This window comes from Branchiostoma lanceolatum, chromosome 6, assembly GCF_035083965.1.
Source record: "Branchiostoma lanceolatum isolate klBraLanc5 chromosome 6, klBraLanc5.hap2, whole genome shotgun sequence".
Classification (NCBI taxonomy): Eukaryota; Metazoa; Chordata; class Leptocardii; order Amphioxiformes; family Branchiostomatidae; genus Branchiostoma; species Branchiostoma lanceolatum.
The window spans coordinates 14,306,371-14,326,067 of NC_089727.1; the positions used below are offsets into that span (position 1 = coordinate 14,306,371).

The 19,697-nt window shown below is 39.5% G+C and overlaps 2 protein-coding genes across 8 annotated transcripts in view; one reads left to right on the forward strand and one right to left on the reverse strand.

The window, feature by feature from the left end:
* Positions 1-5,845, forward strand: part of LOC136436723 (transcriptional regulator ATRX homolog) — a 26,545-nt gene extending 20,700 nt beyond the window's left edge. For 5 of the 7 annotated variants that reach the window (XM_066430943.1, XM_066430937.1, XM_066430938.1 and 2 more), the window contains 9 exons: positions 356-505; positions 950-1,102; positions 1,389-1,511; positions 1,945-2,049; positions 2,297-2,365; positions 2,629-2,691; positions 2,988-3,020; positions 3,388-3,456; positions 3,773-5,845. In XM_066430943.1, coding sequence (XP_066287040.1) covers positions 356-505; positions 950-1,102; positions 1,389-1,511; positions 1,945-2,049; positions 2,297-2,365; positions 2,629-2,691; positions 2,988-3,020; positions 3,388-3,456; positions 3,773-3,844 — 837 coding nt within the window. In that variant the 3' untranslated portion in view covers positions 3,845-5,845. The remainder of the gene's footprint in view (positions 1-355; positions 506-949; positions 1,103-1,388; positions 1,512-1,944; positions 2,050-2,296; positions 2,366-2,628; positions 2,692-2,987; positions 3,021-3,387; positions 3,457-3,772) is intronic. The other 2 variants (XM_066430939.1, XM_066430941.1) reach the window with 2 other exon arrangements.
* On the reverse strand, positions 5,844-19,587 carry LOC136436724 (uncharacterized). Its single transcript, XM_066430944.1, has 16 exons — positions 19,215-19,587; positions 17,244-17,369; positions 14,013-15,271; positions 13,502-13,726; positions 12,887-13,137; positions 12,226-12,533; positions 12,003-12,094; positions 11,691-11,812; positions 11,273-11,409; positions 10,829-11,002; positions 10,192-10,291; positions 9,877-9,957; positions 9,489-9,608; positions 8,405-9,218; positions 8,023-8,147; positions 5,844-7,654 (listed from the first exon to the last, which is right to left on the reverse strand). Exons 1-16 carry the CDS (start codon positions 19,259-19,261, stop codon positions 7,562-7,564), a joined length of 4,074 nt encoding a protein of 1,357 aa, XP_066287041.1. The 5' UTR covers positions 19,262-19,587; the 3' UTR covers positions 5,844-7,561.
* Positions 19,588-19,697: the final 110 nt, after the last annotated feature.

Consider the following 19,697-nt stretch of genomic DNA (forward strand, 5'->3'; position numbering starts at 1 on the left):
GGAACTGACACTGGACTTGGGCAGACTACTCACACGTTGAGATCCTGTGCAGTCGTGTAGCAACAGAAATCTCAACTTTAATCCTAGGTTTAATGTGCTGCCAGTTCACTAATGCAATGTACTAGTCCATCAATGTAATCATGTTTAAGATTTAACTGCAATTTGTATTTTTCTGGGCTAACAGTTAACATGAAATCAACATGAACTTATACCTAGCGACAACAAACCATCTATGGCCTGTTCTTCTCTGAGGAGGTATTTACAGTAGCAGAGCTCAAAGCTTTATAAACTTGACAGCTTGTTTGCTGAGTAAAGGAGCTTTGCCTCATGTTTATTGTGCATTTGTTGTTATCAGGACCTGATTCTGGCTGACCTGCTGCAAAGCCACAAGGACTGTATAGTAGACGTGCACGAACACGACTCACTACTGGAGAACCAAGAAGACGAGACGCTCACCGAGGAGGAGCGCAAGGCAGCATGGGAAGAGTACGAAAACGAGAAGAAGGTTGGACATTCTGAACACAGCTTTTCATTGGACAGTTTGGATACGCCCAGTCTTAATATTACTACTTTTGCGTCATTTGGTGATTTTCTATACATTTGTGTTTGTTCCTGTAACTGTTGACTTCCACAAAATCAGCTTTGTTGCCTGAAAGGCAATGAAATGCATGTGTCGTAACCTTTACCAATGAATTGAATAAAATGTCCCCACTCTTCACATTTTCATCCCGAGTTGGAAAACATGGTTGTCCAACAAATTGCTATTGTCTAAAATGTTAGAACATTGCACTAACATCCTGGATTGTTTGTACAAGATAGGCAACAAATGTCAACAGTCACAAGACTGACTCTATCATGATTGAAGATTGAATGCATAATAGTACATGAAACTTGTGAACATATCGACAGCTAAGACGATTTTACCAAACATTTGTGACTGTGTTCACAGGGTCTACTGCAAAGAAGAGGGCCGTACCAGGATCCCCGTTTCCAGGGGCTCGGGCTGAACCAGCTGAACAACTTCCAGATGGAGCAGAGGATGAGGGAGATGCAGGCTGCCCTACAAGCTGGACATCAGGTATCCGGCACATCACCGTTATACGTGAGTCTGTCTAAAATACTCCAGCCCCCTGCTGTAGTGCTTGCACAACTGTGTGGCCCAAGGGCTGTGGAAACAGGTATACACAGGTATAGAACTGTAAAAGCTAGTTGTAGCATACCCTCTTCAAAATTGCTTGAAATTTGAAATTCTGTATGTGCATGTGTGTGTGTGTTTCTTAAGTAGCATGGGCAATCGGTAGCTGCAGTAGCATGCCATGGGCTCTGCTTACGTAGAGGGAGGGGGTGAAGTCTGCCATCTCTCATTGCCCTGTTTTTCATTTTTTTAGGCTTTCAATTATGGTCAGCAGCTGGGTGTCCAGATGGACAACGTGACTCATCAGATCGCCATGGAGAGATCCCGCCCCCAGCCCCAACCGGTCATGTCTCTGGGAGAGATCATTGTAGATCAGGTGAGGAAAACACAGGACTTTTTCCTCATACAGAATTCATAGGCACAGGTCTGGTTAGACAGTCCTATTTCTAAGAAAAATAGAGCTTTTGTTGCTCATTCCCAGAGAACCTCTTTTAATAAAGAAAAGCAGAAAATCATTAACAAAACATTGTCACAACCATGAACAAGCCATCGCTACACAACCACTGTTTATTTATTTAAAGGGGGGAATTCCTGAATCTTGAGGGTAATCCCTTCAGTAAAGTGGGTAGCTTATTTCCAAGGGATTTGGTATTGTCTGCACTCCATACATTTTCAAAGTTCAATATGGCTATACATTAGGATTGTGTGTCTGTTTTAGGTGCATGAAAGTACAAACTGTGTTATTTGAATGCTAATCAATCATATTTTGTGTTCAGTATTGTTGAGTGTCTCTGGTATTGTTGTTGCAGCAAAAGCGGTACCCCCACCTGTCGCGTGACGCCCTGGCCCAGCGGGCGGTGTACATCCAGGAACAACAGAAGAGACAGGTGCAGATGCACGAGGAGAGACATGCTGTAAGTACTGTAGAACATCAGAATAATACACAAGTCAGTAAGGGTCAATGAAAATGGGCATGTGAGGTATGAGAAGGATTTTATCAGTATAAGTCTAGATTGTTTTAAATGTGCATACATGAATGATAATTCTTCATTTTTATGTAGACTTTTAGTATACCTGTATATCTCCTAGCTAAATATCAAGGGGAAAAAATGCTTTGGACTGAACTTAATATGCATTTTTTTCCTTGGTGCCTTTCTCCAGGCCATCCGTCGTTACGAGGCCCTTTGTCAACAACAACGTGCAGCGGTGCAAGCCCTGGTCAATCCCCAGGTAGGTGGTGTGCCATGATAATGGTGGAAATGGAAACTACCACAAACATAGATCATTCCAAAGTACGCCTCCTTTTCTGTCTTTCAACTCTTTTCCGTTTTTTCTTCTTCATAAATCAATGCAAAAATTACACCACAACCTCACTGCCTTTTTTTCTTTTTTTTCTGTTACCATTCTCAACATTTTAGTTGTATTTCTTATTAACATTTCTTATTAAGGTTTCACACTTCACCCTTTGTCATCATCATCTTTGCATGTTGCAGAAAGCCACAGGCGATCCTTCTAAAATACTAGCTTCGTTCATAGCAGAAACTGAGGGATTAAAGGTACTAGAAATGTAATGTAGGACACAGTAAATGGAGGAACATTGACACACATTGATGTTATGGTACAACATTTAGTTGATCAGATTGAGACAGATGCTTTTTATGTGATTCATCAGACTTGTCAAATTTTACAACAATGGGCAAGTTGGAAAATGTTATTTGCGTCGTCAGTGTTTCCTTTATATGGTAATGATATTTTCTGAATGCCATACAGCATCCCACTTTTTAGTGAAAATTATCACTTTTGTACGTCTTGTTTTTGTTTATATGTTGCTGTTTTTTTTTTCTTTTTCTAGCAACAGGGACAGCATCAGGGACTGCTCAAACTGGTGTGTAAATACTGCACATTACCATTGACTTACTTTTGGTGTCAGATTCTCTGTTAACCTAAAAAAAATTGAAGTTAGAGACATGTATTTCAAAATGCTGTCCTGGTCTCCTGACGTTTCAAATACCTACTGTAGCATACTACACTATATAGATAACATGAAATGATCCAAGATAACTTGACCTTAGGTACATGTCATCATCTCATGTTCTGATTTCTTCTTTAACCAATTCCTGTTCACGGCCCAAAAATCAGTTATCCAAAACAATTACCAAATCGAAGGAATGTTCCATGTTGAGCTGCACTTTTAATCTGGTGTCATTCAGTGGTGTGTGGATGGTGATGATTGTCATCCTTTTTGTTCTCAGCCCAAGCAAGCCAAGCCGGGGACGCTCGCTGCCATGATTCAGGAAAGCAGGCGAAACGGAAGTGCAAATGTGAGCAGATTCCTTACTGTTGCCCTAATTGTGAAGGGAAATTGGAGGGATTGAAAGATTTAGGATATGATGACTTGTGTACAGGGTTTCTTCTATCCCTTAGTCTAACTATAGCCCTCTGGCACCTTGTGGTTTAGGCCTAACCCTTACTGGCAAACAAAGCAGAAGTCTGTTATCCAAATTTCTTGTACCCCTTCTTAATGGAATAGGCTTTGATAAATTCTGAAACTGACATTTTGTAGTAGTCTGTGTCAGCCTCAGATGATGATAATGTTTGCTGTTTCAGTTTATATATTAACCTCCTTTCTTATTTCAGATGCAGCAACCATCGGGTAGCAGAATTGACGACGATGGAGTCATCATTCTGGACTCCCCTGAAAAGAACTGAACATCTCAAAGCCTATTTTCTTCTCACATAGATGTTCTAGTACATGAAATGATGGATAGTATATGTAGGACGGTATTCTGCACATAGTAGTACTGTATGTTATCCGGCAGCCAGTGTCAATCTTTGAAACTAATCCAATTACTTATTTTGATGTTGTTGAGAGTCAGCCTTGTGATGCTGTGTACAAGTATGTCTATAGTTACAACCACCATCAAGTTAGAGCTTTGCAAGACATCATGATCAGTACTAGCAGTCTTGTGCTGTAATAATGTTTTATTGATAATGTAACCATGCTATTTCAATAACTGTTAACAACTTAAGTGAACAGATGGACAGAATTATAAAGATTTCTACCCTCTGAAACACAGAAGAGTTAAGATTTAGTGATTCACTAGCAGATATGTGTACATAATTACATGGTATACATTATTTTTTATTGACACTCGTTTTAATGTCCTGTTGACAAGTAAACATTTAGATTTTTATGTACCAGTAATTGTTTTGCTCAAACATCTTGAAAATGGTATCATGAAAGAAATGAAAGTAGTTGTCAGTTGTAGCTGGTATCCGCTCGTTTTGTTAGTTTTGTATGAAACCCTCTGAAGCATTTAATATATACTCAGGATCTTCTTGTGTTTGTAAAAGGCTTGTAAGTTCAACATGTTGGTTCTCAGTTGCAAAATCATCGGTCCAGGAGAATCTTGTACTGTTTCGAAGATAGGGCCTGCGCAGTGTGATGAAACCATTACAAATACAATAGGATTTATCAGATTGATATGAAATGCATAAGGCAACGCCTTAAGCTTAATGACAACAACAAAAATTGTCAGACCTGCTGAAAAAACAATTTAATTTAATCTACTGTGTAAACGTACTAATCAACAACTTTAATCTTTGTTTCTTTACACCACCTTGGGAATGGAATTTATACTTGTATTCAATTGCCCATATTTTGTTTTCTAGATCATTGTATCATACATGGAAAACCACTATATTATCATAGGAATAGCATAGCATAGAAAAAGTTATCAAGGGACCACACTTGTGCATGTGCCAATTTAGTGTTAGACTGGCATTACTGTATCATTAAGGCCCCCTTTCCACTAGACTGTGATCACTGAGTGACCGTACTGTGAATTGGATTTGTGTAACCCTTGATTTCATAATTGGAATTTGATGCATGATGTTAATAAAAGTATCACTTAAAAGGAAAAGATAGCAAAACCTCAAATCTTTGGTGACTCAGTGGTACTAGTCTTTAGTGGAAGGTGGGTCGTAACCACTGACGAAAATGTACCTGCCCTTCAAAAGTTATTAATCTATTATTATTTTGCCCCACAGTAATACTGGTCCGAGTTAACTCAAGTAGAGTTTTTTGTCTATAAGTAGAATTCAGAGAGCTGTGAGCCAGAACCAGTTCCTTGATGCAGACATTTGTTGTCGATTTCAACTTTTTCTTGCACATATTGTAGCTGTTTGTCTGAACCTTTGTCATATTCCAAAAGATGTAGAGTTACTTCATACCAAATATACTCGTATGTGGCATTTAACTTACATGTAACGTTACATTTATGTTATTGAAACAATCAGTTTAAGCACACAATTAAGAAGATGTCAACCCTCTGTTTTAGTGAGTAGAGATTTGTGTGAATGCAACATGTTGAGACATTTTGGATATTAACATTCTGAAATCCACTTTATGGCCAGTACATCCCCAAAGTGATCTTACATTACATTAAATTTAAAAATTTATGATTTACAGATTCTTTTTCATAGAAGCTTAAAGTAAGACAAAGAACTGATATTCATAATGTTTTAAAGATACAAAATGTTGCAATGTGAGTGCAATAGAATAGCATCACATGAAAGTTAGTTTATATCTCATTTTGTGTCCAATAATGTAGTCTTTGAACAGAGTATTGTAATAAATGTGACCCAAAGTGTAACCTAAGAATTCTTGTAAAAACGTAGACCAAGGTTGAATAAAGCTCACATAGAATACTTCTGATTGATTTATTCGGCTGTATAAGAAAGACAGTAACTCAACTAGCCGGAGGCTCTGCCTACTGTTACAACTGCAAAATGGTGGAAAGTTTAGTCAAAACAAGTTATTGCTGCTTACTAGTGATGAAAATTAGGTGACAAGATAATATCGAAAGTGAAAAATGAAAGCCTTTGAAAGAAGGGGGAGCGTAGAAGGGAAAGGGGTAAGCTACAAAGGGTGGACAAGGAAAAAGTAACATATCTTAGAACTCCAAGACGTTAGTGGAATATTTAATTCAAAGTTTCTGTGACATTCTATGTTTGCACTGTTCACATTGTAAGGAACAGTTTTTCTTTCACATTTCTCTAGCTCTATCATAACTACAGTTGTTCACACCAAGTTTCCTGTGAAGAAGATGAGTGCTCAAGTTTCATTATCACTGGCAGCTGAGGACATAATATTTCCAGCTGACTTGCTTGAGACAAGATTTTGTTTAAATCTTAATTTAGATGCTCCCCTTCATTAGTGCAACTTTTGAAATGCTATGACTGAATTTAAAGTCTGCAAATGACAACAATAGTTGAACTGATAGTAATTCACTGTACATGTTTGATCTGCATCATATCTATGAGGATGATAATTGTTTTCTGTGTGCCAAATTTGTAAACGACACTGCAAAAGTTGTCGTTGTTCATACAGGTTAGGGACTCTAACTACTGAACCAGCCCAGGATGAGCCATTTTCTCATTTTTCTTAAAACCTCCATGTACAGCTATGAAACCCATGCAAGACCAGTCCAACATATCTGTAGTTTCTAGAGCAACAGTACAGAATAGGCTTTACTGGCAAAGGTACTTGTGTGGGGTCATTGAATACTTGATTTGTCATGTAATATTCTCAATTGCTGCTAGTTTGTCTCCTAGTGTGTATTTGTGAAGATCAGTAAACAACTTGTACTAATAAATAAACAATCTGAAAAAGCTCACTTTGGATGGAAAAAAAATCAATTTACAAATATTTGACACCAGTTCAAAAACTTGCTATAGTATACCTATTTTTGCAAAATATACAGCAAACAAATACTATAATAGTACAATTTCTGAGGCTATACAAGTTTTATGCCTTTAAAATTTCAGCCAGTTCATTGAAGGGCTGGAGATAAATGGAAAGAAATTCACATTCAAGTGCCACAAATAACAACATGCCTGTGGAATGGTAATCAATATATATATCAACTACATGTTTTGTAACTATTCTGATGTGAACCAACATTTTCCACCATCACCCCATAGATCAACTTACCATTAAATGAGGCACTTCTCTATGTGGACAAATCTCATGTGTGCACATGAACTTGTGTGCAAAGTGTCATGAATGAAGCAATACCAAACTTCAAACTCCATATCAATTCTAATGCGTGCAGATATAGATCTTTATGGTGAACATATTTATGATGTGATAGTATGCCAGTGATTTTCATTTCAGTATGTGTCTTTCAAGCTTACCCAAAATAGCACACTTGGCAGCTTTACTAAAGTATGAAATTCAATGTATATGTAGGTCATTTTCGGATAAAACAACACAAAGTGTTCAACATCATGGAGTAACACTTTCCCTGATGATGTGCAATGTAATCACTACAACTTTGGTGCACAGAAGAGTCCATAGCAGGGGGAGGGTCAAAGCAGTGAAGATGCGACCAGACTGCAGCCAGCTGGAAGGACAGGTGGTTATCAGTTGTCAACAGACCAGACTGCGGAATACGACTGCTCGATGCTGTGGATGTCGTCTGCCATATTCATGGCCAGACGCCGCTCACCAACAGCCTAAAGGCAGGCAAGAGATGAGCGGTCAGTATCTGAAACTGTTCATCATTCCAAATTGGAAGGATTTTGTACGTAATGATATCATAATCAAGACATTAAGAGTCAAGAGGAACTTGTTATTCAACAAAGACATTTAGATGGTCACAAAGATTCTCCTTCAATGTTAATTGTCTCAGACCATTGTTGGACAGAGATGATAAAATGAAAAACAGAAAAGCTATCAATGCCTTCTTACTTTACATCTCTCAGGATTGGTATCATCCATGATTCAACATCAAGTCAAACAACTGTAATCATCCAACCTGCAAGACCAAAGAAATACTAACTGCATAATTATGTTTGAGAACTGTTTGGTTGGGCAACTATACCTTTTTCAGGATCTCTGCAATAGTGACTAGCCTGTCCTGCCCCACCCTGCTGATGTCAGGCAGCTCCTGTGGGCGTGTCAGGTCTACAGGTCTCAGCCGCTGCTTCTGCTCCTGTAGAAGTGATGCTGGAACAAACAACACACATAGTCAAAACACTCGACCTTCAACAAAAAATGATGATTTCACAAATGATAGTACTTAAACTCTGACAATATCTGAAGTATAGGCATGTTTAACCCTTGCAAGACACACAAGATAAATCAGAGAGTAAGTAGTATGCGACGCTTTCCCTAATAACAATAAACGTCTGAATGTGCATGTAATTCTGAAGAAAATGTTGGTATAAAAAAAATATATGTTAATAACACACTCCCCTACTCACCAGGTATTACAGGCTGTGCTGTCTTTGGTGGCCCTTTCTTGTGCCTGTTTGCTCCTCCTTGTTGGCCCCCAATGGCACTGTTCTCTTTGGACTGCTGTACCTTCTTCTTCACCTGTAGCTGCTCAGGTGAAACATATGAGGTCCTCTGTAGGTACTTCTCATAGTCAGCTACAGGGGGCGGGGGAGGTGGTGCAGTTACTTTGGCCCCTACATCCCTCCCACTCTTAGGATCTGAATCTCTGTCTGCAATCTGAATGCTAGCTTCTAAAGAATCCTCTGATCCTGAATCTGAGGCTTCAACTTCCGGTCTATCTTCACTTTCTGCCCAGGTTCCCTTCCACATTCTAGGTATGTGGACTGATCTTTGTACTTTGTGAAGTTCTTCTTTTCTGGGGCTTGATATTTTGTATGTTCTTTTGGTCAGGCTTTGAGCCGTTGCAACACTACTGACACCATGTGTGTTGATATGGTTTCCTGGAAAAGCAGCTTCATCATCGCTTGAGCTACCAAAGTCTAAGTCTAATTTTGTGTCTGCCCATGGGTTTCCACCGGTAGTAAAGTTATCTTTTTGTTCTGTATTGCTATTGGTCAACTTTGCAGTATCCAATCCCTGATCATCACTTCTAGGCACTTCACCAGTCACTACAGCCTTGTCAAGTTCCTCTCTGCTGAGAACCACCGAGTTTGAGACCAGGTGGATGATTCGCTGAGCTGAGTTGGCATCTTCCATCGCTTGGCGGGGGATGCCAGCGGCAGAAAGGAGGGACCGCCATTCCGGGGGGAAAGACAGCGATTCCAGGGATATCAGAATGTCCTGGGAAATTTGATACAAAATGGCAAAAAAGTTGATTCCATGGAAAAAAATGATTTCACTAGTAGTTCAGCAATAAGTAAGAGGTCAAGAGCAAATAACAAAGGGAAAAACAGTCTATTCAGCAGACATATCTGTTTGCAAGTACAAATGCACATGTATCTGTGAATAGACATGGATACAGCTTTGCTAATTACAGAAATATAAACAGGAATAACTATTGAAGATACAGGGTTGTAGAGATGATTTCTAAAGAATTTTCCTCTGAAATACCTTAAAGGAAGACCTCCTTGCAGGATTGTGTGCCCAGCACAACCCGATGAGCCTGGACAGACCAATGGGACAGTAGTCTGGGATCTCTGGTCTCTGGTTCAACCTCACACACTCCATGACCTGGGGATACACAGCCTTCAGGTCAATCCTCACACATAGATAACCACAAGCTCTTCAATATTCCCACGAAAATAATTTTCAAAGAGTAAAATAAATTGCTAGCATTTGACAGAAGTGTAGTAATATCAATTGCTTGTAGCTGTTGTAGTCAACACATCAAAATGCTAAATCAACACTTTCTAAGCTTTAGCTTATATCAGTTAGGCCAATACATGTACATACAGACATGAGGGATTCTAAAATGCATAATTGTAGGCAGTACCAGTACCTGGAACATGGACAGGCCCAGGTAAGGATGTTTTCTGGTCAGCATTTCCCATAGAATCATCCCAAAACTGTACACATCAACCTGAGGGGAGGGGAGAAAAATTACATTTAAATAAAAGAATAATGTTAATTCTTTTGATTGACTAACAGATATATTTATTACTTGGTAAGTAGAATTTTAAGATTTGTTTTGTATTTCTATTTTGAGGTTTGTAGTTGACTGTACAAAGGTCCATGCACTTTTTGTTCTGTAAATAAAACTTCTCTTTATTTCATTACAGTTACTACAAATACATTGTGTCTCGCCCCTCCTTACCTTAGTAGTGATATTGCCCTGGTTGATGAGTTCTGGAGCCATCCATGCAGGTGTGCCTCTCAGGTGACCTGACTGGGAGGCCTTCACATCGGCATCATGTCTGCACATATACGAACAGGGGTATTCATAAGTATGTTTCATACTCATATCTGTAATTTCAATGATGCTAAAATCAAGTAAAATACAGATGGCATTGTAATCAAGTTTACATTATTTGGGGTTGATAATCAAAGTCTGCTTTGACAATAATTTGCAAATACAATCAATACTATAAGACTTAGATCTAAGAAAGTTACAGACCATCCAATATTTAATCTATGGGGAGGGTCAGTGGCATCAAATCTGGGTTCTACAATCATGTTATACAAACAAAAGTATGTTTGCAAGGCTGTATTTGTGTTTTGATATAGCAAATTTCAAGCTACTCACACAGGAAAAAACCTTAACTAAGGCCACACCAATTTAATTTCTTGGATAACGGATTTTTATTTTCCAAAAAAAAAAAATGTAGAAAAAGAAATTATGAACATGAAAACAGAAGGGATTTTTTTTTTCTAAAATTTTTCTTTTTTGGAAAATAAAAATCTGTTAACCAAGAAATTAAATTGGTGAGGCCTAATACAGGGATTATACACACCTAAGTTTGGAGAAGCCAAAGTCAGCGATCTTGGCCCTGAGCTGTGAATCTAGCAGCACGTTCATGGACTTGAGATCCAAATGGAGGACGGCAGGCTTCCTGTTGTGCAGATAGTTCATCCCCAGGGCCGTGTCCCGCGCTATCTGGTAGTACAACACATGGTCCAGGTCTGGTCTGGAAATAACACACAACAGTCACACATTTTAGTCAAACTCACCTGCAATGAGTGTCATTTAAGTGGTGTATGCTTATCAATGACACAAAGGTTTTGTTACTGTTAACCAATATCACATGCATTGGTGATAAAATTCAACATTGATTATAAATTGGTTGCAAATTTGGACAGAAAAAGCTACATGTTGGAGCATAAGAGTGTAGAGAACATGCTTTTACATGTATGTATTTACAATTAAAATGAAGATAAATATTTTTTCTATCCCGTACCTTTCCTCCCCGTGTAGCCAGTGGTAGAGGCTGCCCTGTGCCATGTACTCCAGCACCATAATGGGCAGGTCCGCCGTGGTGCACACGCCCAACAACAGCACCACACGGGGGTGCCGCAGCTCCCTCAGGAGACTCACCTGGGAAGGACAGGTTTTAAGATGCTTTCTTGATGACTTACTAGACTAAGTATTTCACAAAAAACTCTATTATCACAAATTCTAACTCAAGTTTTTTAATAGCTACAAGGAAGGTATGGCAAAAACGAAGACTTCAAAATGTAAATGCTTGTTATGTTTATACGCAACTGACCTATAAGTTTATTTCTATACATATTCCAAATAACATTTTCTTTCTACACAATGAGGTTTTCCTGCTTTTTTTCAATTAGAGAAGTGGATCAATGAAAGATTTCCCATACCTCAGCACCAAAGTAGTTTTTGTCAGCAGCAGACAGGGGAGACCGTAGTCTCTTGACGGCCACCTCTGTACCGTTGTAGACACCGCGGAACACACGGGAGAACGCACCTTCACCTAACAAATCTGATGAACATACAAAAATGTTACCATTCTATAAACTGCATGCATATATCATTGCTTGTACCACTATATTGACAACTCATCTAATGAGCTTTTTAATGAGAAATATTGTTCATATTTCTGTAATGTTTCTTGGTATGCTTTCACTTCACACAAACTTATCAGCGTAAATGTGTAGAATTAGAATACAGACCTTTAGTGCTGTAGATGATGTCTTTCTCCACTATCTGACAGTTTCTGAGGGGATCTTTGAACTTCAACCTCTTCAGCTCCGACTCAAGATGTCTGGGGGGAAAACATTGAGTTACTGATACTCACAACTACAACTACACTAGTACATGTGCAAGAAAGAAACATATTTAAGCAAATACGTTGGGGCAACACATAAAAGAGTATTTGTCAGAAAAACAACACACCTTATCTCCTTCCTATGTTTGTCCTGTTCTTTCCTCAGCTGTCTCATCAAATCCTGCTTGGATGGAGATGCTGTCATGGCAACAGGCCTGCCACTCCCAACTTCCCTCTTGTTCCCAGTGTTCTCAGGGACAATCATCTCCTCCCCTGGATCTTTACCAGCATGACTTTGAGCCGCCATGTTGTGAGGAGATGTTGGTGACTTGGGTTTGTAGACCATCTGTATTTCCTCCAGTTGTCGCTGGATCTTGTCCACGATCTCTCTGGACGTTTGTTCGTTTTCTTTCCCTCTCTGCTGTAGACCACTCACCTTTACAACAGTAACAATAATAGTTAAGACAAGAATGTAGTTTACATAAATATTCAAAAAGGAAATGGGTAATGCTGCTTTCCAGGGGGGGTAAAATGTCATGGACTGCTGTTTCAGAAACTGTATACACCCACTCCTGTAGGAACAAAATGAACAGATCCCATAGCCCTGCCAACCTCTGTCAAAACATCAAAATGGAAAACAAAAACAGAAAAATTCTTATATTTGACGGACATGCAGCCACTCTCTTACTAGTCGAACTGCTAATTGCCATGCTATCATTGGCCAAACTGCTAATTGAGATGGACAGTCAGGATTGGTTTATTGTGGAGATTAATTTGGCTTGCTCTTACCTGTAACTCCACATCATTTGACACATGTTCCCTCTGTCGTGACCTGTTAGTTCTGCTGCCAGTGTCTAGTCTGCGCTCTGAGTCATTCCTGCCTGTCTCCTGTCTGTTCCCAGAATCAGGGCCGTCGGACTCCCCACCCCTGGGGGTGGCCTTGCCCAGCCCCAGCCCCTCCAGGGTTAGGGAAATCCCCTGGGGTTCTCTGGACCAGGTACTTGCCTGGGAGGTTGTCCTGCTACTGTCAACATTGCTCTCTGTGGAAACAACATGGCAGTGATCACTTTCAACATCCTTTCAACAAGCCAGATGTTCAGCTTCGATACACATCAGATTCTACTTTTTAACCTCAAATTGAAGAGACAGAAAAGTTACCTTATACACAGAGATAACATCAATGTTCTGTGGGAAAATATGAAATACAATATTCAACATGGGAGCACATATTTAGAATGGCTGGGATCACACCAATCAAAACGTCTGAAAATCACACAACAGAATGTACAATGTAGAAATAGAATGATGACTAGCTAATAGCACACACTAAATACATGTATCCATTGCATACTACACGTAAATACACACTGTACACAGTATACACAAGGAACACAAAGTCTTTACCAATATCTTCAAGTTCCATGTCTGGTGAGCTGGAGGCACCACTAGACCCCCTGTCTTCTGCTGTCATCTCCTCCTTCAGCTCTGCTTCCTTCCTCTTCTCCAGGAATCTGGCAGCCATCTTGTCTCTTTCTGCCTTCTTCCTCTGCTCCATTCTCTCTTTCTGTCGTTTCTGCCTTTCCTCCTCCTGCTGTCTGTGGCTGGCCTTTTCCGCTGCCTGTTTCACACCTATGATAACATGAGGTGCACAACAAGAACATTAGAACCGTCACATGTACGTATTAGCCACACACACCCTCATGGTCTCCTCATAAAGATGCTTTCTGTCAGGAACTCTTTGTCTGATATACCACATTGTAAAGCACTTTGTATGACCTAAAGTCCCTTCAATTTGTTCAAAAACACCACAAAACTTGTAACTGTAGAAAAAATCTAGTAGGACTACTAGCTCTACATGCTTTGGGACCAAAAGACTTATAGTGGGGCAACTAAGACAAACTGCTGAGAAACATACCAGCTCTTGATCTCCTGACAACATCAGTGGACACAGGTCTCTTAGATTTCCTCTCTTTAGGCACGACATCCACACTTCTTGTACCACTACTTGCTGGCCGTTTAGTCATTCCGGCTGAGAAGGGCTTCCCTTTCACGGGCTCTTTCCTCTCTGTTGTCGGTACTTCAGCTTTTGTGGACTTCTCCTTTGCTTTATCAAAACTATTTCTGAGCTGTTCGACTCCAAACATAATCTTGTTCATTGCGCCGATAGCTGTAACTCCCATCCGAGCCAACTGGTCTTCCGACAGAAGTCGTAGTCCTTCCAAGTCAATTTCATTATCTGCAAAAATCTTGACATATTTGTCCTGTTCCATCAAGTTCAAACTGGCTAGCCATGCTGCAACTGCTGGGTCACAAGAGGTCATGACCTCTGACCTTACACCTATACCTTCTCTTCTCCTGGTATGATTGGTCTTTGCAGCTGGAGGTGCAGAGTTTGCTTTCAGTTTTGCACTGATGGTTTTGTTCATGTACCGCTGTGGCTTAGCGTTAACTTGGTCATTGTTTGTGTCGTTCAAAACTTTTGCTCTCATGCTGACTAACCTGTCTTGGTACGTGTTTCCCGTTGTTACGATCTGCACTTCTGGCTCTTCTAATTCTCCATTGCCAACGTTGTCCTCTGCATCTTTTACTTCCTCGTCAAACGATACCTTCTGCGTACTCTGCATCCGCTTCTTCCCGTTGACAACAAAATCACCACCTGACTCCTTACTCTGCGTGGATAGAGATCGTTTGTGCTTTCTGTCAATCAAAACTCCTTTGGGTTTTCCCGCCTTTTGTCCCCTTGTCCCTGATGCTGAACTTGGCCTCTTCAGGATTTTACTAGGCTGTGCCACATCCATACCAATGAATCCCAGTGCAGGGTTCTGTCCCTCTATGTGCCGTGCTTCCCTCTCACAGATGTTGTCTCGAATAACAGGCTTTCTCTCAGAGATTTTGTCCTTGCCTCCAGCAGTTAAACGATCAGTGGTTGGCTCTCTCCCAACACTCCCTTTTGTCCCCTGATTGTATAATAACGTGCTGTCCTTCGGGACTGATGAATTTTTGATAGCAGCAGGCTGCCTTCCGGAGGGCGGTCTCTTGTTCACTGCTCTCTTTTTCTCCATCCTGCTGTTTTCGATGTCTCCCAGGACGTCGTCCTCAATGTCACTGATAGATTTGAAGGTCGTGAGCTTGCCTTGTGCTCCTGCCTGCCACCTGGCTCCACCTATAGCCTTCCTAAAGATTCACACACAAAAAATACTAATTACTTTCTTCAGAATCAAATGAAGTTAAACATAACCACTCAAAACCCAACAGATTTTCAACCCAAACTTACATCTTTAAAGGCTTGTTTATAGAAAATTCCTTCCAAATGCAATAGACCTACAAGATATTTGCTTGCATGGTTAACAGCATTAAACTGTACCAACAGACCTGCAATAGTTTGGGACAACGGCCAAGTATCGCTGTCATTATGTGACCATGGCATTGTACTGGCAAATTACATCATTTCACTCGCACTGCGTCAATAGCTGACAATCTGTTCTGCTGCCATCATATATATGTTAGGTGACACAGTGATACCACCAATAATACCAAATGAGTTTTAGATTTTTTTTGCCAATTTAGAGCCTTAAGCATACTAAGTAATTTCACATTAAAACTGCAGCATGACATGAAATAAAAATCAATGCTATGTGTGGCATCCATGATTTTGAGCCTACATCTAGTAATGCCACAATAACAATTTATTGTACATAATTTATATCAATACACATGGAAACACAAAAAGCTCACAGACTCACATCTTCATTAAAATCATTTATAAAACCTCAGTCAGCCTGAATAAATGTAGACCCCACAATACCTGTCATAATTATTGACAATGAGCTACAAAAACTGGATGTCTATGATTTACACAAATAAAAGTTTTAATCCTGCAGTTATATTCTACATGATATATACAAATGTATGAGAGGCTATACTTCATACCTGCCTGTTTCTGCAGTGAAAATGATTACCAGTTACCACTGTATATCATAAACCAGACGGATGTGTTAAGCAGTAATGTTCCTGTGCAGAAAATGAACATAAACCCAGAAGACCCATCCATAAATAACCATACATCCATAAAAATGTATTGACAATTTGACACCTACATTTACACACATCCTTCATCAGCAATCAGTCCATCTGGTTACCCTACTTTATGCTCGCCAAGTGCTTTTATCAAAGTCTATAATCTATTCATAACCTCAGTTTTGGCCAGAAAATTTATTTCAGCTGGTAGACCTGAAACTGTACTTTCTTTAGTCAAATCATTGCCCAATCTACATTTTCCATGAGAGGAAAAAGACAATAAATTGTAGATTTTTCTTGCCTAGTTTCTTCTGTAAATTTTTAGTATAATCTAGTCCCAGATTGATGGGGAAAATTTTCCATATTCATAACCCCTGATATCCCTTATTTGATTGATTGAAAAGCTGACATATCCAGGCCAGAAGCAAGCATTTTACTACTAGACAACTTCTAAAATACATTAATCATTGTCAGCTATTGCATTGCACCAAAGGGCAGTAATGCCAACATTAACTATATATACAGTATAGTACAGATACAGATTGTCTAAGCTAGTAGGGCATTAGTTCTTAGGTTGAACAATTATTACTATATTAGGTTTTGAATATCACAACTACCAACTCCCTTATCTTTTATTCCCCATCATATGGGGGTTGGACGTGCTTGCACATGGATGGGGGAGCCCCAGGACTACTCAATACATGTAGCGGTTACCGATTCATTCATAGCTGTAAGATGGTTAATCCCTACTGGCCTTAGTGTGGGCAAGGTTGGCTCAAAAACTACATGTACAACAAATTTGTTAGAGTTAGACTTTGGAGGAAGGATAAGGGATAACAAGATCACGCAAGATTACAACGGAACTTCCTTTAGAAATGCTATTTCCCATTGAATTTATGTCAATTGGAACTTCCTTTTCTAACTCAATTTCCCATTCTACTCTATCCAAGGAGGTTAAAGGCAGATAACCTCCTTGCTCTACCTATAGCGAGTGATGCAGATGTCATATCCATCAATAGATGCACTGGCATGATAAATGCTGACTTGGGAATAGGACACATTTGTGGAATGCAGCAATATCTGAAAGTGTCTCCGGTTGCCTGGTTCAGCAATTACACGCAGGTCTCACCTCATCATGCCCCGTACAGACTTGTTCTCAGAGTCGACCTGTCGATGATGTATGTCCAGGGCACTCTGCAGTTTCATCACATCCCTGCTCAGCTCCTCATTCTCTCTGGCCAGGTCCATCACCAATCTGTGCACACATACAAGCAATCACATCAAAGAAGCAAACCAGAAATGATCATTATCATATGTACCATCAGAACATTGCAATTGCTGGGTTCAGAGAGGTACAATGTACATGTATTTCCAAACTAAAAAGAAATGGTTAAATATCATCACTAACAACTGGCATTTATTCTTAATATAGAAAATTAATGGGTCCACTCATTTGATTTGTCTTACAATTGAAATACAATTGAATATTAGGCAACATGATAAACTTTCAGTTTCATTTCTTTTAAGAAACTAAAATGACATTCACTAGTACATGTTATATTCTTATAATATTCATTTCAATTTGTCTCACAATTCTTGCAAACAAATAGGAAGTTTACCAGAAGACTTGCAAGTTTGATGAGACAAAAGAGTGACAGAGACAAAACCTGAGCTGGTGCCCCTGCAGAAACTAATGGAAAATCAATACCACCAACCAGACAAACTGTACATTAACTGACACAAGCTAAGTACAACAGGTTGGCCTCCATCCAAGCATGGTAGAATCCAATATCCTGGCCAAGGCTCCACAGTTCTACTGTACGGGTTTAATAATGATCTCCAGACACAGCACACGTTGACACAGATGTTGGTAGCTGGTTACTACTAATACTAGTAGGGGGTAAGCTGGATGTTGTTGGAGGACAGCTGGTCAGGATTGCTTGTTTGGGCTGGTTGTTGGGCGGCTGCCAGCCTGCGGGGTCTAGCTAAAAGTACTAGTATTTCTCTGGTCTGACATGATGTAGCCAATGGATGTAGATACTGTGTGGCATTGTGGTGGCATAATGGCAGGAACCTAGAGGTCCTGGTATGCCCCACTGATGTTGTGCCCTTGGGCATGTTGGGAAAGGTACTTTACACAAATTTACTTGACTTACTAAGTACTAGTAGGTGAAAATGAGTACCTAGCTTTGGTTTGGAACGTCCTTCGGATAGGACATTGAATGCATGAATGTACCTTGTTCGAGGAAATCTACACCAGGAGCAAGTTAAGAACCCATCACACTTATCAAAAAGAGTGGATCAGATAAATCTGTCCAGATATGTAGCTTATACTGTTCAGTACAAATCAGGTGTGTTATGCATGCCATGATGCGGTTACTGGGTATACAATACAAAAAAAACTGTACCATTGTGCAGTATAGCTAATTGGAGAGGAAAATCATCACGTTTTCTGACAGGCTGTCAATCTCTAGTCAACAGTAGATACTGGAAGTAATTAGGAAATCTCCTCGCTTGAATTGAAGTTATTGGCAATGCCCAAGGTAAACAATCCAAAAAAGGTGTAACACTTAATCCAGTATTCTTCTTACCCGATTGCCACTCCCTGTATTATTGAAATGAATTGATAGAATTTGCAAATTGTGCTTAACATACATGATATAGTAAAACCAAGGAGGTTATAAAACATATGTAACATTGTAAGATGTTCAAAAATTCTCCTCTAATAAGTGTGTAATAATTTTATGATGCTGGTTTATTTGAAGCTTATTCTTTTATATATGTATGTATGCATGTATGTATGTATGTATGTATGTATATGTACATGTTTGTATTTATATATAATATATAAACCACTGAGGTCATGGGTCATGAATGAATGAATGTATGATGACAGTGCCTGGTTTCCACCTTTTGTTAAACACCAGTGCTCCACCAAATTATCCTGCTTATAATTTCTACTTTCTTAGTCCCTTAGAGCAGGACATACCGGTACCGTTAGGAATATGGTATATGGGCAAGAACCTCTGCTACAGACAAAACTACAACATGGGAGCAACACGATTTTAATAAGATTAAAATAGAAAACAATCGTACTTACTGTCTGTTTTTGTCCGACAGCTTGTACTTCTGTTGAGACTTCGCCATCTTGGATCATAATTTCGTTGATCGAAGTTTCCAGCAAAAAATGTTGGGGGAATTCTCCATATGATTATGATATAGCTGTCTTCGCCCAGGTTCTATACTCTGGAGTGGGTGGGGGGTGATCACCTGGGAAAAATTATTTTTACCGTAAATCGAACAGTTAACAGTATAGAAATTGGCTTATATGAAACCTATAATCAATACTTATTTTACCTGCCGAATAATAACAGCTATTCATCTTATAAACAGCTTCTACGTGAAGAAAACGGCCCAAAGTCTGTTTCAAACTTTGCACAGTCCGCCATTTTGACAGGTATTTGTGTACCGTCATGCTCCGCGTGAAATGGTATGTTTCACTTCAGGGGAAGGGTCCGTCGATAGCACTAAAATTACTTCAATATAAGAAATCTACAAAATCAAAAGGATAAAAATCCTAAAA

What these genes read in the sequence shown, in the direction of transcription:
- LOC136436724 (XM_066430944.1), bottom strand. Translation starts at nt 19,261, where the DNA reads ATGGCGAAGTCTCAACAGAAGTACAAGCTGTCGGACAAAAACAGACA. An exon ending in CATCATCTACAGCACTAAAG is followed by an intron (nt 11,813 to 12,002) that starts GTCTGTATTCTA and finishes TATGTTCATCAG; the next exon opens with ATTTGTTAGGTGAAGGTGCG. An exon ending in TTTGGCTTCTCCAAACTTAG is followed by an intron (nt 10,292 to 10,828) that starts GTGTGTATAATC and finishes GTATATGTGCAG; the next exon opens with ACATGATGCCGATGTGAAGG.